This window comes from Oncorhynchus tshawytscha, linkage group LG18, assembly GCF_018296145.1.
Source record: "Oncorhynchus tshawytscha isolate Ot180627B linkage group LG18, Otsh_v2.0, whole genome shotgun sequence".
Lineage (NCBI taxonomy): Eukaryota > Metazoa > Chordata > Actinopteri > Salmoniformes > Salmonidae > Oncorhynchus > Oncorhynchus tshawytscha.
Genome location: NC_056446.1, coordinates 22,334,761 through 22,355,597, shown reverse-complemented (window position 1 = coordinate 22,355,597; position 20,837 = coordinate 22,334,761). Strand labels below are relative to the sequence as shown.

Here is a 20,837-nt window from a genome sequence, read left to right as displayed (position 1 = left end):
CTGCTGTTCCCTGGAATAGAACAAATATGTAATTTGTTTCCAGAGTCTGATATGGCACAAGAATGGATAGTTAGGGCTGAAAATCACATTCTACTCAAACAACCCCACATACATGGCATAATTCAGTGACATTTTGCTACCCATAGCAGTTATCTTCTGTTGAATGAACATGTCATTTTCAAACATGAAAAAGTTCTTAGTCAGAACAATCTCAGCAAGTTCAACAATAGAGTTAGCGCTAGGGAGTGTACCAGTGGGTCGTTGACTAAGACAGTGTACCAGTGGGTTGTTGACTAAGACAGTGTACCAGTGGGTCGTTGACTAAGACAGTGTACCAGTGGGTTGTTGACTAAGACAGTGTACCAGTGGGTCGTTGACTAAGACAGTGTACCAGTGGGTCGTTGACTAAGACAGTGTACCAGTGGGTCGTTGACTAAGACAGTGTACCAGTGGGTCGTTGACTAAGACAGTGTACCAGTGGGTCGTTGACTAAGACAGTGTACCAGTGGGTCGTTGACTAAGACAGTGTGCCAGTGGGTCGTTGACTAAGACAGTGTACCAGTGGGTCGTTGACTAAGACAGTATACCAGTGGGTCGTTGACTAAGACAGTGTGCCAGTGGGTCATTGACTAAGACAGTGTGCCAGTGGGTTGTTGACTAAGACAGTGTACCAGTGGGTCGTTGACTAAGACGGTGTACCAGTGGGTTGTTGACTAAGACAGTGTACCAGTGGGTCGTTGACTAAGACAGTGTACCAGTGGGTTGTTGACTAAGACAGTGTGCCAGTGGGTCGTTGACTAAGACAGTGTACCAGTGGGTCGTTGACTAAGACAGTATACCAGTGGGTCGTTGACTAAGACAGTGTGCCAGTGGGTCGTTGACTAAGACAGTGTGCCAGTGGGTTGTTGACTAAGACAGTGTACCAGTGGGTCGTTGACTAAGACGGTGTACCAGTGGGTCGTTGACTAAGACAGTGTGCCAGTGGGTCGTTGACTAAGACGGTGTACCATGGCTTCTAGGCTTCCCTGATGGGGGATATTAGTATACAGGGATTCAACATCAAAGCAATCCATAAGCATCTCCACACTGATATTGTGCATTGTCTTGAGGCTGTAAATCATGTCCATAGAATCACGTACATATGCAGGGAGTGACACCACACTGGGTTTTTAGAAAGAAAATCCGAGAAACATCTTTTTCTACCTATCTGCAGTATGTTTCTAGGAAGGGAGTTCTGTATCTGGGAGGACAAAAGGTGGATTTGGCTCGAAATTGGGTATTGGTTCTGTGGGAAATGTCATTCGCTATTGTGTTACCCATAACCTGAACACTCATCTCACCCATACTTGACACATCCACATTTTAACTCCCCAAGTCTCAATGTACAAAAGAAAAAGGTGGAAAGAAATTAATCGAAATCAGGCGTCGGATGGTTGAATTCGCCCAGTACAGTATGAGTGGTGAGCCATCGTCAGGAAGTCAGCTTATCAAGGTGTCAAGCTAATTTAACTCTCCAAAGGAACCTGGTAGGCGATAGAATGGACATGTGACAGTGACAGCATGGAATTAAAATGAGGAGATAGACAGGTGAGAGTGGGAAAATAGAAAATCTCCACTTAAGAGAAATAAGTAGCCCTGTGCCAACCCCGGCAAAGATCAGATGCTCTCGGACTATGAGAGAACACATAGTCAGATGACGAGAGAGCAGGTGGAGTAGCAGTGTTCTCTGGGGTAATACATGTCTCAGTCAGGGCCAAAAGGTGTAGGGACTGATGGGCAACATAGGCTGAGATTAACTCAGTCTTCTTGACCGCAAATCGGCAGTTCCAAACGCTGCACGGGGACTAGAAATTCCACATGGGTTGTGCGAGCAGGATACACTAAATTAGAAGGGTTGTAGTCAAGGGGTAGGGAGTGTCTGTACAACCTACAGGGAGAGAAGTGAACAGGAATAGGAAACACACACACACTTAACAAAGCTACAAAAGAGCAAAATGAGATCATCAGAAGAAAGATAAGATACTCAAGAGAGAGAGTGGTGTGGAGCCTTCCTCTCTATCCTTCCTGGAATAACCAAGTTATTAATGCCCCCTCTGTTAATCTGAGTCCCTTGGGGTTCAAGTGTTTTTTTGTCAAATTTTAACCCGATTAAGAACCAACCCCACAGACAATCGACAGAGTAAGTTCAAATATAATTGTATTCAGTATTTGTGACAGACAAGGGATGTTTGGGTTTTCTTCCATGTTATAATGCGTGGCTATGCTGGACAGCTTGGACAGGCAATGGAAAGCATCTCCACATTGGGACTACCTGTAAGGGTGAAGAAGGTCGCAGTAGGTAGGGCTATCCCAATTTTAAAAAATAAAAATAAAAGGTAGGGCTATCCATCAGGTCTCCTATGTGGAGGCTGTGGAAATAGCTGAAGGAGCGGGTGGAGATGAGATGGTAGTAGATACTGTTCAAGTTTGAAATAAGTCTAGAAAGATCAACATCATTGTTTCTGCAGCTAAACAATATATGGGATTAAAAGATTTCACATCTGAAGAGCTCCATGGAGTACTGTCTCAGTAGTCCCAGCCTGAGTAGGGAAGTTTGAGTTATCAAATGACTGAAGGAGTGGGAAGATTTTTCCTGATAATACTTTTTAGTTTTTGTGAAATCATTTTTTATTTTTTTATCTTCCTGTAATGGAATTTACTTTTAATTTGTGAATGTATCCCTTATCCCTTCATCCCTGGTCCAGTTGGTGTGGGAATGCAGCTCTAACTTTTGTTTGCAGACTGCCATAGTACCGAAGAAGAATTTGAGGAGCCGGTCTTTCGGCGTGTCATTTTGCAATATGCAGCCAAAGATTTGTACAACTAACCCACGATAGTTATAAACATCTGTCATAGTGGGAAAAACAAGCAAGGAGGTGGGCAGAGACAAGCACGAACTAATGAGATCATATTGGCATTTATTCGCATATTTCCGTTAGGGAACGCCCACTTTGAAGTGTGCGTGTGCAATAACTCAATTCGACCTGGCACTCCTAAACGACACATTAAAAAAAAACTTTGGCAAAGGGTAAAGTCTATAAAACGCAGTCCACTCTGTTTGTTACAGATTTTAGTTTCGGAAACAGTTTGGGAAACTGTATGGAGATCAAATGTTTCATCGATGAGAAAATTATCTGAATGTCGGCAAAAATCCATCTCACTCCTTATTCCCCCACTGCTGACCACAGTTGTTGGGTTTATTCTCGTCCCATTAGTTGGATGTGAGTGGAAACGCCCACCGGATACTTCACATTCATACATCCGGTGAATTATCTGGCTCATTGTTCTATCTCTGTGTAGCAGCGGCTATCTGGAACGAAGCAAAGCAGCCCCGGCTTTTTAGACTGGGAATCAGCTGGCTAGCTAATGGCTATGCTTCAATCAGAATGATATCGCAGCGGGAACGAGGAGAACTTGCACGTTTTTATACTGTTACGGACCCTAAAAAGCACAAGAAAGGCTATACAGTGTACAAAGTCACTGCAAGGGTAAGTTGACAGAGGCTGTGTTGTTGACAGCTAGCTACCGTGACGTTAGTTAGCAGCTAGCTAACGTTATCATCGTTGTAGCTACGACAGGATAAAACAACTGCGAATACTATTCATACGGATATGTTGTAGTTGATAAATAACGACGTTTTAAACCTTATGTTGGCTGCTTATATGTGACATTTTTCAGTTCACCTGCTAACTTGCTCCCATTATTCAGCTAACGTTAACTAACTAGCTGTCAAACTAGTGCCTAGCTTGCGCTAGCTAATAACTAGCTCGTTTATGTCTGACAATGGAGATAGAAAGCTGCCTAGTTAGCCAAGATCGGTGATAACAAGATCAAGAGAGGAGATTACATTTAATGCCACCTTCAGTCATACCACTATATGCTAACTAGATAGTTAGCTAACGTCAGTTAACTAACTGTTATTGACAATAAAGCTAACTGAACAGTGTGCAATCATGAGACCAGTAAGAAGCTGCCACTTATAAGCTTGCTGCTGCCCCAGTATCTATGCAAGCCTTTAGAGCTGTCGACGATGAGTATGACGTTTCTCCCCTCTAACGCCCAGGAAGCCCCCATTCAAATTAGATAACTCTGCATGCGTTATAATGCCAAAATACTTTAGTTACTCACCAAATATGGGGTTTCGCTGAATAACTACCTTCATTTACTCCCGTTATGGCTGGTATGTACTTCCAAAAAGGTCAATGAACCGAAAAAATGCCTCTTTGGCAGTGGTGGAAAAACTACTAAATTGTCATACTTGAGTAAAAGTAAAGATACAGTACCTTAATAGAAAATGACTAAAGTAAAAGTCACTCAGTAAAATACTACTTGAGTAAAAGTATTTGGTTTTAAATATACTTAAGTATCAAAAGTAAGAGTATAAACCATTTCAAATTCCTTTTTTAAGCAAACCAGACAGCACCATATATATTTTTTTATTGACAGATAGCCAGGGGCACACTCCAACACTCAGACATAATTTACACATGAAGCATTTGTGTTTAGTGAGTCTATCAGATCAGAGGCAGTAGGGAAAACCAGGGATGTTCTCTTGATAAGTGAATTGGACTATTTTCCAGTCAAAATGTAACAAGTACTTTTGGGTACTTTTGGGTATCAGGGAAAATGTATAGATTAAAAAGTACATAATTTTATTTTGGAATGCAGTGAAGTAAAAGTTAGCAAAAATATAAATGCTAAAGTACAGATACCCCTAAAAAACGACTTAAGTACTTTACACCACTGGTCTTCGACACCTCTAATGTGTTGGGCTGTTGTAGACTTTCGATCTGTGCTTAGCAGTAAGGTTATAGCTCCTCAGAATCCTTGCGACGTGTATGCTTATACAGTTTCATTTAGACCTTATTTGGAAGTACATACTGGCTGTGATGCTTGCAGAGCTGTCTAATGGGAGTTTCAATCAGAGCTTCCTGAGCGTTAGAGAGGATACATGTCATACTCATTCATCGTCAACATTTCTAATACACAGATACTGGGGCATCTAGTTGCATACATTTTACTAATCAGTCTCAGTAAGTGCGTATGCAGCATGAGAGAAACTGCAGTCTATGCAATTTATTGTCCAGCAAAAGGAATTCCACGGCAACGACCCAAAGTTACCCATTGTGCAAAAGTAATCATCATTGTTGCATCCAGACCCACTCCCCGAGATGTTGACGCTCTACCTTTTAGTTTGTATTTCACATCAGATTCAGAAAGGTCACATCCCAGCAACACAGATTTTAGCACTATCATAGATTATTCTCCAAAGGGAACCATATCAAGTCTTTCCAATGGCTACAATACCACACAACCAGTTCAGTGTCACACACGCGCACCCATACAAATGAAAAAGGGTTGATTTTTGTCACAAAGGTGCTGATGGGAGAGAGAAAGGGTTATATAATTTCCTTGTCTGTCTGGCTCTGTCACTGTGAGTGGTGCAAGAGGTCAGAACACTACAGGGTTTTGAAACTGGGACACTATCAGACAGAATGAGTCGTCAGTCTGCCCACAAAAAAAAGTAATAATAATAATTTAAAAAACATTTTTTACGCTCTTTGGACTTAGGCTACCCAGAAAAACACTAAAATCAAAACAAACTTTATTTGTCACCTGCGCCGAGTACAGCAAGTTTAGACTTTACCGTGAAATGCTTACAAGCCCTTATCCAACAGTGCAGTTTAAGAAGAGTTGAGAAAATATTTACCAAGTAGATGAAAACAAAAAGTAATACAAAGTAACACAATAACAAGGCTATATACAGGGGGCACCGGTACCGAGTCAGTGTACGGGGGTACACGTTAGTTGAGGTAATTTGTACATGTAGGTGGGGGTGAAGTGACTATGCATAGATAATAAACAGCGAGAAGCAGCAGTGTACAAAAGGGGGGGGTCAATGTAAATTGTCCGGTGGCGATTTTATTAATTGTTCAGCAGTCATATACCTTGGGGCTAGAAGCTGTTGAGGATCCTTTTGGTCCTAGACTTGGCACTCTGGTACCGTTTGCTGTGCGGTAGCAGAGAAAACAGTCTATAACTTGGGTGACTGGAGTCTCTGCTAATTTTATTGGCTTTCCTCTGGCCTATTGTATAGGTCCTGGGTGGCAGGAAGCTTGGCCCCAGTGATGTACTGGGCTGGTCACGCTACCCTCTGTAGCGCCTTATAGCCAGGTGCCGAGCAGTTGCCATACCAGGGGGTGATGCAACCAGTCAGGATGCTCTTGATGGTGCAGCTGTAGAACCTTGTGAGCATCTGGGGATGTCTCCTGAGGGGGAAAAGGTTTTGCCCTCTTCACGACTGTCTTGGTGTGTTTGGACCATGATGGTTTGTTGGTGATGTGGATACCAAGGAACTTGAAACTCTCGACCCGCTCCACTACAGCCCTGTCGATGTTAATGGGGGCCTGTTCGGCCCGCCTTTTCCTGTAGTCCACGGTCAGCTCCTTTGTCTTGCTCACATTGAGGGAGAGGTTGTTGTCCTTGCACCACACTGCCAGTTCTCTGACCTCCCTATAGGCTGTCTCATTGTTGTTGGTGATCAGGCCTGCCTCCTTTAAAAGTTGCCAGCTTGCACTGCCGGACTTAGAGGTACCCAGCAGCACGGCGTCATTGCTCCAGAACACCACAATGGGGAGTTAGAGCACTCATTATGTATTTCGTCATATAAAAACCTTGGGACCCAATCATATCGAGTGGTTCCAATGACTAATTTGACACGAGACACCCGTCCCTGGGTGAAGATGGCTGACAAAACATTACGGTGGAACCAACTGTAAGTAGTTATGTCATAACGAGTCAAGCAAAAAAAATGACAATTGAGAGGAATATATTAATATAGAGACAAACATTTGTGCATATTTTTTTGTCATAAAGTTCATTTATGAAAATCGCTATTTAGCAAGTTAGCTGACTAGCTAACATTAGCCAGCTAGCTAGTGTTATGACAGGAGAATTAATTTATAATTCGTGTTGTTTAATGTTTTAGGGACTCCCGAGAGAACCAGCGAACCAGGCTGTCATCTTGTGAAACAGTGGCTGTAAAGAATCTAGCTCGATAAAGCATTTACTGCAAATGGAATGTACAATTGTGTAAGCTTGCCTTGCCTTCCAGCTGAAGTAACATAGATAGCTAACTTTTTACTTGCATAATTGTGTAGTGGAGGATAAAAATAACTGTATGCCTATTAATTTGTAGCTAGCTGCAGTATGTAGCCGATCTGTGTATGGACCCTAAAACGTTAGGTTCTGAACTAATATTCATACCAATCTATGAACCTCAGCTATCATAGTTGTTGTATCAACTTCAAGTCTGAATGGCACTAATGAAACCTAGAGTAGAATATAATAACTTTGTCAAGGATGCAAGTCCTATATACGTACTGTACGTACTCCTATATATGTACTGTAGTTATTACCACGCATGAGATTCCCACATTGTAGCCTGTACATTGAATATATTCACTGATCATGTACTCTTCCTTGGCAAATAAAGATGCAGTTCAGGTATGAATTTCTGAGACATTCTTTTTCAGTCTTATCAAACTCCATAATTTGAATGAAGCTGTGTCTGCATGTATGTATTACAATTATACACTTCAACAGTGTTTACCACTCCTGCTCCTGGGACATCAATAATTACACATTGTAACTATGCAACAGACTAGAAACATGATTTAAGTAAAGGCTGACTTGTAATTCAGAAAAAATACAGAAAAAAACTATGCATATCTAACTCCCTTCATCTGCATTAATCTGAGGACACAGGGTAGTATTTCAATGAGATGCTTAATTTCAACCAGTGGAGAATGTGGAACGCTTTATTGAAAGAAGTTCATTATCCAGGTGTTATAAATACATAATACATGCATTATAAGTATGATAATTGTAATATATTATAAATACAAGTTCAATCTGTACTTCAATGCACATATGGTGTGCATTATAAAACGAGAAAGAAAGACGAGGTGGGGAAAGAGGTGTAGAAGACAGAAAGGGAAAGATGTAAGAATGGTGGCAGACAGCATATGATTAATGAATTACAGTGCTACCTTTATTCTCTGTTCATCACAATTGTGGTGTCACCTAACCAGCCTTGGGCCCCCAGTTGGCCCAAAGGTTATCTTTAGAGCGGGTGAGGTGGCGATGACGGGACTGGCTTCCTCTCTCACATCAAAACATACCTGCAAACGAGAGACAGATGGATAGAGAGAGCATGATTAACCTTGTTTTTTTTATTCTAACACAGTCAGTCATCATCAGGAGATGATATGCAAAACTGACCTTGGATCATTAACTCTGGGACTACTACATCTCCGTCTGTATTTCAATGTAAAGCATCTCTTTAATAATACTTATTTTTGACCCAACCAAGTGACCTCTCACCTATTATAATGCAGTGCCCTCTGTGTCAGCCAGTTCAGATGAGGGACGGGTTCACCAAAACCGCTGATATAACCTAGAGGATTTAGGGAGAGGGATGAAGTGAAGAAGAGACTGTTATTGTGTGAGTGTGTGGTCTCACATGGTGTCCACACGAAGTGGCTGCAAAGTACTCTATGCTAAAAAAGAGACACATGAGGACAAACAATAGAAGATAATGTATGTGACCCAGACACCTATCAGAGTGTACCTGAGACATTTAAATATAGAGGGCTATGTGTCTCACCACTTGGTTATTGCAAGGCTAACCCCCAGGGAAATTATGACTTGGCAGCAAGAGATAGCCCAGTGAAAATGGCTGTGTTTATGTGGTGTAAATCTGAAAATTAGCAGCTGATATCTTAAGTTTTTTAAAATTAATGCATGTGAGACCGGTTCCATGTACTACAAGACAGGCAGAGATGAAGAGAGAAAAAGAACACAGAACAGTTTACCTCTGGTTATGGACACTTTTGCCAGCAGTAAAGCTTCCACGGCCTGTTCCTCGGACAGTGAACATCTGGCAATATCTACATTTTTGACCCCTTGATCAGCTCGCTCTCTGAAAGTAAAGAAGAAAGCTTTTTTTTTGTAGATATGAAAACAATAACATATGACCAATCTAAAGCAGCAGATGTCATTTTCAGGATACGTCAATACAGCGTAGAAAGCTTAACACCAGGCTGGTATTGTGGTTGTTCATTAGGTGATGAGAAATATGCCATGATACCTGCACCATCTACACGCTGCGAAGACTCGCTAACTCTTCGTGACAGACATATTGTGTTTTTTCATCCTTCTGTAAAAAAAAGCTAGCCGTTACACGGTCATGAAATATGACTATATATCCACTTGGAAACAAATATGACATGGCCTGCTTATGAGTTTCCATGAAAGAAAGTTAGATTAGTTCAACTAAAAATGGCGAGAGCAGGCGTTCATAGCTAAATGCTTTTGGTTAGCTTGAGATTAATAATTGCATGATTTTTCATTCTACGGTATGTATGTTATCCTGTTGCGACTCTAGGGGCAGTATTTTCATTTTTGGGGAAAAAACGTTCCTGTTTTAAACGGGATATTTTTATCAGGACAAGATGCTAGAATATGCATATCATTGACAGCTTTGGATAGAAAACACTCTAATATTTCCAAAACTGTAAAGATATTGTCTGTGAGTATAACAGAACTGATGTTGCAGGCGAAAGTCTGAGAAAAATCCAATCCGGAAGTGCCCCATATTTTGAAAGCGCTGCGTGCCAATGAGTCCCCATTGAGCTGTGAATGTGCTATGAACCAGCTTACGCTTTCACAGCCTTGTGACGTAGTTTTACGCATTTATGTTGAAGAATACCCGTAGGGGGTTACATTGCGCAAGTGGTCACATGATGCTTCTGGAGAAAATCTCGCGTAAAGTACAGAGGTAGCCATTATTCCAATCGGTTCTACTGAGAAACCAATTGTCCCGGTGGATATGTTATCGAATAGATATTTGAAAAACACCTTGAGGATTGATTCTAAACAACGTTTGCCATGTTTCTGTCGATATTATGGAGCTTATTTTGAATTTTTTTCAGCTTTGTCGTGACCGCAATTTCCGGTCGATTTCTCAGCCAAACGTGAAGAACAAACGGAGCTATTTAGCCTACAAAAATAATATTTTGGGAAAAAATGAACTTTGGCTATCTACCTGGGGTCTCGTGAGTGAAAACATCCGAAGTTCATCAAAGATAAACGATTTAATTTGATTGCTTTTCTGATTTTCGTGACAAGGTTGCCTGCTGCTAGCAAGGCATAATGCTATGCTAGGCTATCGATAAACTTACACAAATGCTTGTCTAGCTTTGGCTGTAAAGCATATTTTGAAAATCTGAGATGACAGGGTGATTAACAAAAGGCTAAACTGTGTTCCAATATATTTCACGTGAGATTTTCATGAACAGAAAGATTTTCGAGGAAGATTTATGTCTGTTGCGTTATGCTAATTAGTGTCAGATGATGACAACGGTTCCGTTCACGGGATGGGGTGTCACTAGAGGTTAAATAGTATTATGTTATGAACTGACACTGAATCGTAGGAGCTAACTACTAGCTATGTAAAAGTTGGATGGAAGAACGCCCAGTGTTGCTTACCTGAGATGCCATCATCACACAGTCCTCCTTCGTAGGTGTCCGCTATGACTTCCTTTGTGTCGGAAACGGGTTGCTTTCAGAATAATTATTTTTGATTGAAAATTACAAAAAGTTTTGCTCTAGACAAGAAGACACATGTACCTCCATAGCATATAACAATTGGCCTGTGAATAACCACACCTTCATACAAATGTGCTACTGTATGCAGATTTCTTGGTGCACAACCGAAGATGCTGCCATATCCTATCAGCACGCCCGCAAGCGAGCCACTCAGGCGCAGAATGATGATGTGTGGAAGAGGGAAAGGAACGAGATTGGAACAACAACACTTTGTTGCAAGTTGGGGACGGGGGCTAATAGCTGAACAATAGACTATTCAACCTTTACTAAAGACTAGTCTAATAGCCGAGCTAGTTGTGAACCTCCCCCCTGTTATCATAGACCAGACCTGCCCTAACGACCAAGGGGGTAGCTTGCTACTCAATGTAATAAAATAATGACCTTTCAAATAAGTTACCTTACATGTTATGTTGGCTGACAATTTGTTAGCTACACTGTCCTTACGAACCATGGAGCATATTACAGCCTTATGTACCGGTATGTTAGTTAGCTACCTAATGTTAGTAGATAGACATCAAACTTTCCAGTATATTAACTATAGGCTATCTAACTATCCAACGTTTATTGACTTGATTATTCCCGTCATTCTTAGCTTAGCTAAAAGTTATAGTTGTTGTGCGTTCTCAATGGACATTCAGGTGCTTTCGTAAACTTGCTCTGGCCATCTACATCGATTTCACTCTCATCTGTGTACCAGAGCGCAGAATAATACGTTTACGAGTGCTCCACACTGGTTGAATATGGCCGGAAAATGGTCAGAGTGATCTCATTTGTGTCTGGAAGTAGCTAGCAAGCTAGCCAATGTTATCGAAACGGTCTGAATTTTACAAATGGACAATCTGACAATGCTCTGAATTTATGAGCGCCACGTTGTACAGCGCCATATTTTCTGTTCCATCCTAATGGTGACCCCCAGGGTTTTTTATTTTTCATGGAATAGAAACACCATAATATGAATCAAATTAATTAAGCAAGTACAACTCAAAAGTTTGGACACACCTACTTATTCCAGGATTTTCTTTATTTTTACTATTTTCCACATTGTAGAATAATAGTGAAGACATCACAACTATGAAATAACACGGTCTCCCGTGTGCCCCGCATTCTTTAGTACAGACATGGCCTGCTCTCCTTTATGTAAGGAATTAGAAGGTGAACTATTTAGACTCCTCCACTCCTGTAGGCTACTCTCTACCGTCACGTTGTACAGCACCATATTTTCCATTCCATCCAAACGGAAAACCTAAGAGTTTAGTTTTTTGTTTTTCTCTGAACAGAAACACCATAATATTAATCAAATTAATTAAGCCAAATTTAAATAAATCCCATGTACTATGTTATTACAAAAAAGGCTTTACGTTCTCTGGTAATGCCAATACGGAATACTATCAAATGCTTCTCAAAGATGCCCTCTGGTGGTCAAACTAGCAATAACTTGCAGTAACAGAAAAAATGGCTGACATTTTAAGGTTGGACCACAGAATTCTGTGGCAGCGTGCAAGGTGTGCCGCAGTATGACGCTACTTTTAAAGAAGGAACCACTGTTCCACTGTGTCATCAGCAAACTTAATGAAAGTGTTGGAGTCTTGTTTGGTGTGCAGTCGTGGGTGAACAGGGAATACAGGAGGGGACTAAGTACACACCCCTGAGGGGCCCCAGTGTTAAGGATCAGTGTGGCAGACGTGTTGTTGCCTACTCTTACCACCTGGGGGCGGACCGCCACGAAGTCCAGGATCCAGTTGCAAAGGGAGGTGTTTAGTCCCAGGGTCCTTAGCTTAGTGATGAGCTTCGTGGGCACTATGGTGTTGAACGCTGAGCTGTAGTCAATGAACAGCATTCTCACATAGGTGTTCCTTTTGTCCAGGTGAGAAAGGGCAGTGTGGAGTGCAATTGAGATTGCATCATCTGTGGATCTGTTGGGGCGGTATGCGAATTGGAGTGGGTCTAGGGTGTCCGGGAGGATGCTGTTGATGTGAGCCATGACCAGTCTTTCAAAGCACTTCATGGCTACTGATGTTAGTGCCAGGGGGCGGTACCAGGTTACCTTCGCCTCCTTGGGCACAGGGACTATGGTGGTCTGCTTGAAACATGTAGGTATGACAGACTCGGTCAGGGAGAGATTGAAAATGTCAGTGAAGACACTTAACATTTGGTCCGCGCATGCTTTGAATACACGTCCTGGTAATCCGTCTGGCCCAGCGGCTTTGTGAATGTTGAACTATTTAAAGGTTTTGTTCACATCGGCTACTGAGAGCGTTATCACACGTCGTCCAGAACAGCTAGTGCTCTTGTGCATGCTTCAGTGTTGCTTGCCTCAAAGCGAGCATAAGAGGCATTTAGCTCATCTGGTAGGCTTGTGTCACTGGACAGCTCGCTTTTGGGATTCCCTTTGTAGACCGTAATAGTTTTCGTGCCCTGCCACATCAGACGAGCGTCACAGCCGGTGTAGTAGGATTCAATCTTAATCCTGTATTGACGCTTTGCTTGTTTGATAGTTCGCCAGAGGGTATAGAGGGATTTCTTATAAGCATCCGGATTAGTCTACCGCTCCTTGAAAGCGGTAGCTCTAGCCTTTAGCTCGATGTGGATATTGCTTGTAATCCATGGCTTCTGGTTGGGATATGTATGTACAGTCACTGTGGGGACGTCGTCGTTGATGTACTTATTGATGAAGCCGATGACTGAGGTGGTGTACTCCTCAATGCCATTGGATGAATCCCGGAACATATTCCAGTCTGTGCTAGCAAAACAGCCCTGTAGTGTAGCATCCGCGTCATCTGACCACTTCCATATTGACCGAGTCACTGGTGCGTCCTGCTTTAGTTTTTGCTTGTAAGAAGGAATCAGGAGGATAGAATTATGGTCAGATCTGCCAAGTGGAGGGCGGTGGAGAGCTTTGTATGCATCTGTGTGTAGAGTTAAACTGGTGTCAGATTTTCTTTTTCTCTCTCTGGTTGCACATGTGACATGCTGGTAAAAAAAAATTGGCCAATATACCACGGCTAAGGAGTGTTATTTGACAATCAATCAAATTGATTTATGAAGCCCTTTTTACATCAGCCGATGTCACAAAGTGCTATACGGAAACCCAGCCTAAAATCCCAAACAGCAAGCAATGCAGATGTAGAAGCACGGTGGCTAGGAAAAACTCCCTAGAAAGGCATGAACCTATGAAGAAACCTAGAGAGGAACCAGTCTCTGAGTGTTGGCCAGGCCTCTTCTGGCTGTGCCGGGTTGAGATTATAACAGTACATGGCCAAGATGTTCAAATGTTCATAGATGACCAGCAGGGTCAAATAATAATAATCATAGTGGTTGTAGAGGGTGCAACAGTTCAGCACCTCAGGAGTAAATGTCAGTTGGCTTTTCGTAGCTGAGCACTCAGAGTTCGAGACGGCAGGTGCCCTAGAGAGAGGGAGTTGAAAACAGCAGGTCTGGGACAAGGTTGCACGTCCAGTGAACATGACACAACTCGGAGTGCCTGGATATAGCTGTTTGGCCAAATACCACAAACCCCCGAGGTGTCTTATTGCGATTACAAACTGGTTACCAATGTAATTAAAACAGAAAAAAGTAATTTTTGTTCTTACCCATGGTATACGATCTGATATACCACGGCTTTCAGCCAATCAGCATTCAGGGATCGAACCACCCGGTTTATAATATGCTATAATGTCTGTATAGCAGTTATTTTTTTTCCATGATACTGATGGCTCTTTATTGAAGGTATCACAAACAAATGTTTAGGTTGTCTGTGTGCCTTTGACAAAACTGTTTTCCTTCATCCAGCGATCTTGGAGTTGCTGCCCCTTTGTGGTGTGTGTATGTATAGTGCCCTGTGTGTGCGCTCGTGTGGTGACATCTCGTTTGTGCACTGCTCCCCCACTGTGTCGCTGTATAATGTCCTCCTTGTCAAGCGGCTAGAACTCTGAACCCTCCTCCGCTATCTGTGAATGACTCCGCTCTCCACAGCAGAACAGGGAATGTCTAATACAGTTCTACAGGGCCCATCCATCCAGGGTCCCCATTTTCAGTCTGTAGTGCAATGAAGAACTTTTGGTGGCGATGATGCTGGTGGTGCTTACGTTTGCTTGCTGATCCTTACCCCTCTTTTTCTCTCCTGCTCAGATCATCTCCAGAAAGAACCCGGAGGACGTCCAAGAGGTAAGAACTTCAGGATTATCTGACAGTGATGGGAAGAAAGTGAGAAAAGAAGGGATAGAGGGAAAACAGAGAGTGCGTGCGAGAGAGTGGCTTTGGATTTTGCTCCAATGGCTGTTCATGTTGCATAGGTTAGTGACCACGGTTATAATGGTGGTGACCATGTTGACCTTTGTAGTAGCTTTGACAATAACAACTGTTCTTATCACAAACCAATGACAGTTCTGGTCCACCAGCCAGTGTGACAGCCACTCTGGGGTTTTTTACCCGACAAAATATTTTTCTTCATAATTACACCAAAAATCACAAAAATGAGTATGCCTTCTAATGTATTACCAGTAAGAATAATGGGGTATATTGCTGAATTTCATTTCATTTTGTGACTTGCGTCTTTTAACCAATGTATGTTAAAATAAATAATTTAGATCCAATAATAAAAACAAATAAGCGCTTCAACAACTGACCGTCAAGAGTAAACAAAGTGCCTGCGCTGCCACAAAAGTGAGTGAGTGATGCAGGCTATTAGTATAGTTCAGGTCTCTACGCTGACATTTTTTACAAGGAGTACATGATGTGCTCCTAAGTAGAAATGTAGAAGCACACACATTCATCTAGGATAAGAATGACTTTTAGGAGTGATCTATGCTCAATCAAGCACAATTAGGTGAGACAAAAATTTTCAACTGGAACTTTAATGGACAGGCCATTACCATGATAACTTGGGCACTCGCTTGTCTGTGATGGAAAATAATCTGACTGCGACGTCTTCCTAGCAGCAGACAGTTGCAGCAAACTCAAATTGAAAAACAACCTAGCATGTGAACAAAATTATGGAACTGTCCAAGAAACATGAACAAAGTTACACTTTAGTAGCCTTTGTCAATTCGACCAACTTCTACATGTGGGCTTAAAAAAACAAACATAAAAATCACAAATGCTCTGTGCCCACCTGCCAACGTGGCTGGTGAAATATACATTCTTACGGCTCATATACACCGTGCAGTGAACCCGCTTCCCATTCATTTTCAATGGAAGGAACGCGGTGAGAAGCGGAGTGGTCTGGGGACCATTGGGTGGCACGAACTTGGCGTGGGAGGCGGTGAAAAAGTAATGCATTTCCCAACTTTATGAAATCATCAATCATATCGAGTGGTTCCCATGATGAATTTGACTCTCTGCGACCCAATGCTAGAGACTTTCTTCAGCAAAGATGGCTGACAAAAATACTAGAATGGAAGCAAATGTAAGTAATTATAATGTCATAACTAATCATGAAAAAAATGTACAGTCGACAGGAATAAGTTAATGTAGAGACAATTATGCATGCTTTTGTGTCAATCTCTATTTAGCAAGCTCACTGACTAGCTAACATTAGCCAGGTAGCTTTATGAGCGTTTTTGTTGTTGAATGTTTTGGGATTCCTGAGAAAACCAGGCTGTTGTCTTGTGAAAGAGTGGATGTAAAGTATCTAGCTAGCTAAAGCATTTACTGCAAATTTAAAGTACGATTTTGGAAGCTTGCCTTGCTGATATTTGCTATGCAATGCAGCTAAAGTAATGTAGTTAGCTAACTCTTTTCTTATTGCGTAGTGGAGGATGAAAATACCTGTATTCCTATGGATGTGTAGCTAGTTTTGTAGCTGATCTGTGTGTGGACCCTAAAACATTTGGTATACATATTAGTTCAGAACAGTGATTTTAATTGCTTCCACCAGTTAATCATTAATCCCCAAGAAATTGCAGAAAATTACTGTTACACACATGACTGTTACATGCTAATATTATAATGTCAATATTAGCTAGCTAGCTATGAACCACAGCAATCATAGTCGGTTGTATTAACTTCAAGACATTCTAAATGGCATCAATGAAGCCTATGGATTGAGTAGAATATAATAACTTTATTGTGCCAAGGATGCAAGTCGTATATACATGTAGTTATTACCAAGCATGAGTTCCCCACATACATTGAATGTATTCTCTGATCTTGTACTCTATCTTGGCAAATAAAGGTGTGATTCAGGTATGAATGTCTGTGAGACATTCTTTTTTCAGTCATATCCAATACCAGGAGTATCAAACTCCAGTCTTTGAATGATGCTGTGTCTGCATGCACTGTATTTATTACAATTATACACTTCAACAGTGTTTACCATTCCTGGTCCTAGGACATCAATGGTTATACATTGTAACATTGCCTTAGACTAGAGCACATGATTTAACTAGTTAAAGGCTGATTTGTAAGGCATACATATAGGACCAGAATTACAAAAAACAGTACACTACACTTCCTATGCATCATGTAAATAATGTAAAACAGGTTCTTCTCGCCAGGTCATTTCCTTAATCTACACTGATCTGAGGACACAGGATAGGTGTAGTATCTAATCAAATTAGAGACTTAATTTCAACCAGTAGAGAATGTGAAAAGCTTGTTTGAAAAGTTCTTTATCCAAGTGTTAAATACATAATTCATGCATTAAAAATATTATTTTTGTGATATTTTATAAATACAAGTTCAATCTGTACTTAATGCATTATAAATATGATTTTTGTGATATTATATTTGAAATACTAGTTCAATCGGTACTTCAATGCACATCTGGTATGCATTATAAAAACAGAGGAAGAAAGAGGTGTGAGTGTGACCGACAAGGGGAAAGAGATGAGAACAGAGGAGCAGGGAAGACTGCACATGAGTAATGAATTACAGTGCTACTAAACATCGTTCTCTCAGGTCATCAGAAGTATCTCTAACCAGCCTTGGACCCCCAGTTGGCCCAAGGGTTATCTTAAAGTGGGTGAGGTGGTGATGATGCGACTGGGGGTTGGTATCCTCTCTCACATCAAAACATACCTGCAGATGAGAGAGGGAGAGATGGGATGATTAAGCCTAGTCTTTTTAATACTAACAGTATGTCATCATAATCATCAGGAGGTGAAATGCAAAATCATGGATCATTAACTCTGGGACTACTACATCTCAATCTGTATTTCAATGTAAAGCATCTATTTTATAATGCTTCATGTTGACCCGACCAAGTGACCTGTCACCTCCGATCATACTGTTCCCTCTGTCAAGCAGTTCAGAAGCGGGAGGGGTTCACATATATAAAGAGACAGTTCAAAAGAGGCCGTGTTCAACAGGAATCTGTGTGTGTGTGTGTGGCCTCACCTGGTGTCCAGTGTCCACACTGAATGGCTCCAGAGTACTTTATACTGAAAAACATGCACAGACACAGGACAAACAATATAGCGTAGTAATATAAATAATGAGATGTCTTAATATTCTCCATGGTTGGTCCTCTTGCCTATTCTTTGAAGGTGGGCAGACACCTGCGCCTGCTTACTGCACAAAACACAATCCATAAATCAGATTGATATACCAGTGTGTGGGTTGTAGGGTGTCTAATTGTTGATTTAAAAAAAAAAATTCAGTATGGGTGACTCTTAACTTCTTTGGGGTAGGGGGCAGTATTGGGAATTTTGGATGAAAAGCGTGCCCAAATTAAGCTCCCTGCTACTCAGCCATAAAAGCTAGAATATGCATATAATTAGTAGATTTGGATAGAAAACACTGAAGTTTCTAAAACTGTTTGAATGATGTCTGTAAGTATAACAGAACTCGTATGGCAGGCAAAAACCGGAGAAAAAAATCCAACCAGGAAGTGGGAAATCTGAGGTTCGTAGTTTTTTTAACTCAGCCCCTATCGAATACACAGTGGGATATTGGTCATTTTGCACTTCCTACAGCTTCCACTAGATGTCAACAGTCTTTAGAAACTTGTTTGATGCTTCTACTCTAAAGGAGGGGCTCATAAGGGCTCTATGAGTGAGTGGTCTGGCAGAGTGCCACAGCCTCGGTCTGGCGCGCTCACATGAAAGGTAGCTACGTTCCACTTCATTTGTACAGACAAAGGAATTGTCCGGTTGGAACATTATTGAAGATTTATGTTAACATCCTAAAGATTGATTCTATGCATCGTTTGATGTGTTTCTACTAACGAACGGAGCTTTTTTGACTTTTCGTCTGAAACTAGTGAACAAGCTTTATGAATGTGGATTACTGGACTGAATGCACTAACAATAGGAGCTATTTTAACATAAATGATGGACATTATCGAACAAAACAAACATTTATTGTGGAACTGGGATTCCTGAGAGTCCATTCTGAGGAAGATCATCAAAGGTAAGTGAATATTTACAATGCTATTCTGACTAATGTTGACTCCACAACATGGGGGATATATGTATGGGCTCTGAGCGCTCTACTCAGATTATAGCATGGTGCGCTTTTTTGGTAAAGTTTTTAAAGAATCTGACCCAGCGGTTGCATTAAGGAGAAGTGGATCTAAAATTCCATGCGTAACACTTGTATCTTTTATCAATGTTTATTATGAGTATTTCTGTAAAATTGATGTGGCTCTCTGCAAATCACCAGATGTTTTGGAACTACTGAACGTAACGTGCCAATGTAAACTCAGATTTTTGGATATAAATATGAACTTTACCGAACAAAACATACATGAAGTCCTATGATTGTCATCTGATGAAGATCATCAAAGGTTAGTTAATTTTATCTATATTTCTGCTTTTTGTGACTCCTCTCTTTGGTTGGAAAATGGCTGAATGCTTTCTGTGACTAGTTGCTGACCTAACATTATGATATGTTGTGCTTTCGCCGAAAAGCGTTTTTGAAATCGGACACTGTGGTTGGATTAACGAGAAGTTTATCTATAAAATGGTGTAAAATACTTCTATGTTTGAGGAATTTTAATTATGGGATTTCTGTTGTTTTGAATTTGGTTCCCTGCAGTTTCACTGGCTGTTGAGAGGTGGGACGCTCACGTCCCGAACGGTCCCAGAGAGGTTAAGAGCCTGTTTTGTTTTTGTGCAGATTATCACCCTTATCTGAGAAGTAGAAATGAAAAGGAGAGAAACCGGGAATTGTAATAACTGGAGGTGACAATGTAAAGAATACTCTTTATTGTGGACGTCTCTTAAAATAGCCTTTGGTTGTGCATAGTGCAGTCTATGGTGTTGCCAGGGAACAGCACCCTCTTTGAAGTAGGAGGTGAAGACATTCTCCACATTGTTTGCCTCCCGTATTGCATTGTTGGCCCCGTCCGTGCAACATCTTGTAGAGCAGCAGAACTCTGGTCTGGCACACGGCGGAGAGCTGCATGTCCCCTCCTGGTCCTCATTTTCACATGCCGTTTATAGATTTTTTAAATATATATATTTATATGTACCTTTGTGTATCCCATGTATAACTCTGTTTGTCGCACTGCTTTGCTTTATCTTGGCCAGGTTGCAGTTGTAAATGAGAACTTGTTCTCAACTGGCCTACCTGGTTAAATAAAGGTGCCATTTTATTAGTGTTTACAGATGGCATACAAGTTTGTTTTTAAGTCACATGAAAGGTCACATTTCAGAAGGTTCCAGAAGGTAATTCTGCCAACAACAAAAAAACATTTTGATAAAAAAAAAACGATGAAATGCTTCTCCTGTGAAGTAGTGATGTGCGACATACGCCTAGTTTCCTGAAACGAGTCACGTTTGAATGAGCCTGCACTGTAGCTAGCTAGCTAATGATACGTTGTTTGTTCGTTTTTTAAAAAATTAATGTATTTACTTACTTGGATAGGTTTTCCCAGCCATGTGGACGATTGGAAACAGGGCAAGAAAGTTAGTTTGTCACCAGAGTGGTTTAGAGCATATTACTAGATTACTGTGAATAAATTAATGAAAAGGAGAATGGATTAAACTATTTACCCATTTAATAACTAGACCTTCATACAAACTTGCTATACTGAGTTATTAATGCACAAACAAATGTGCTGCCAGCATGCCCACAAGCGAGCCACTCTGGGCGGCTGCCTCGGCACGCAGAAATGTACCACTTCCAAGTGTACACTGGCCGTTACCCGCCAATGACAAAATCTACCCGCATTTGGCAGGTATTAA

General features: G+C 41.2%; 1 protein-coding gene across 1 annotated transcript in view; it reads left to right on the top strand.

Moving 5' to 3' along the window:
• Positions 1 to 3,268: 3,268 nt before the first annotated feature.
• The window catches only part of rps6kc1 (ribosomal protein S6 kinase polypeptide 1), a 58,640-nt gene continuing 41,071 nt past the window's right edge, over positions 3,269 to 20,837 (top strand). Inside the window, exons 1-2 of the mRNA XM_042300836.1 lie at positions 3,269 to 3,527; positions 14,839 to 14,874. Of these exons, the coding sequence (XP_042156770.1) occupies positions 3,426 to 3,527; positions 14,839 to 14,874 (138 nt within the window). The 5' untranslated portion in view covers positions 3,269 to 3,425. The remainder of the gene's footprint in view (positions 3,528 to 14,838; positions 14,875 to 20,837) is intronic.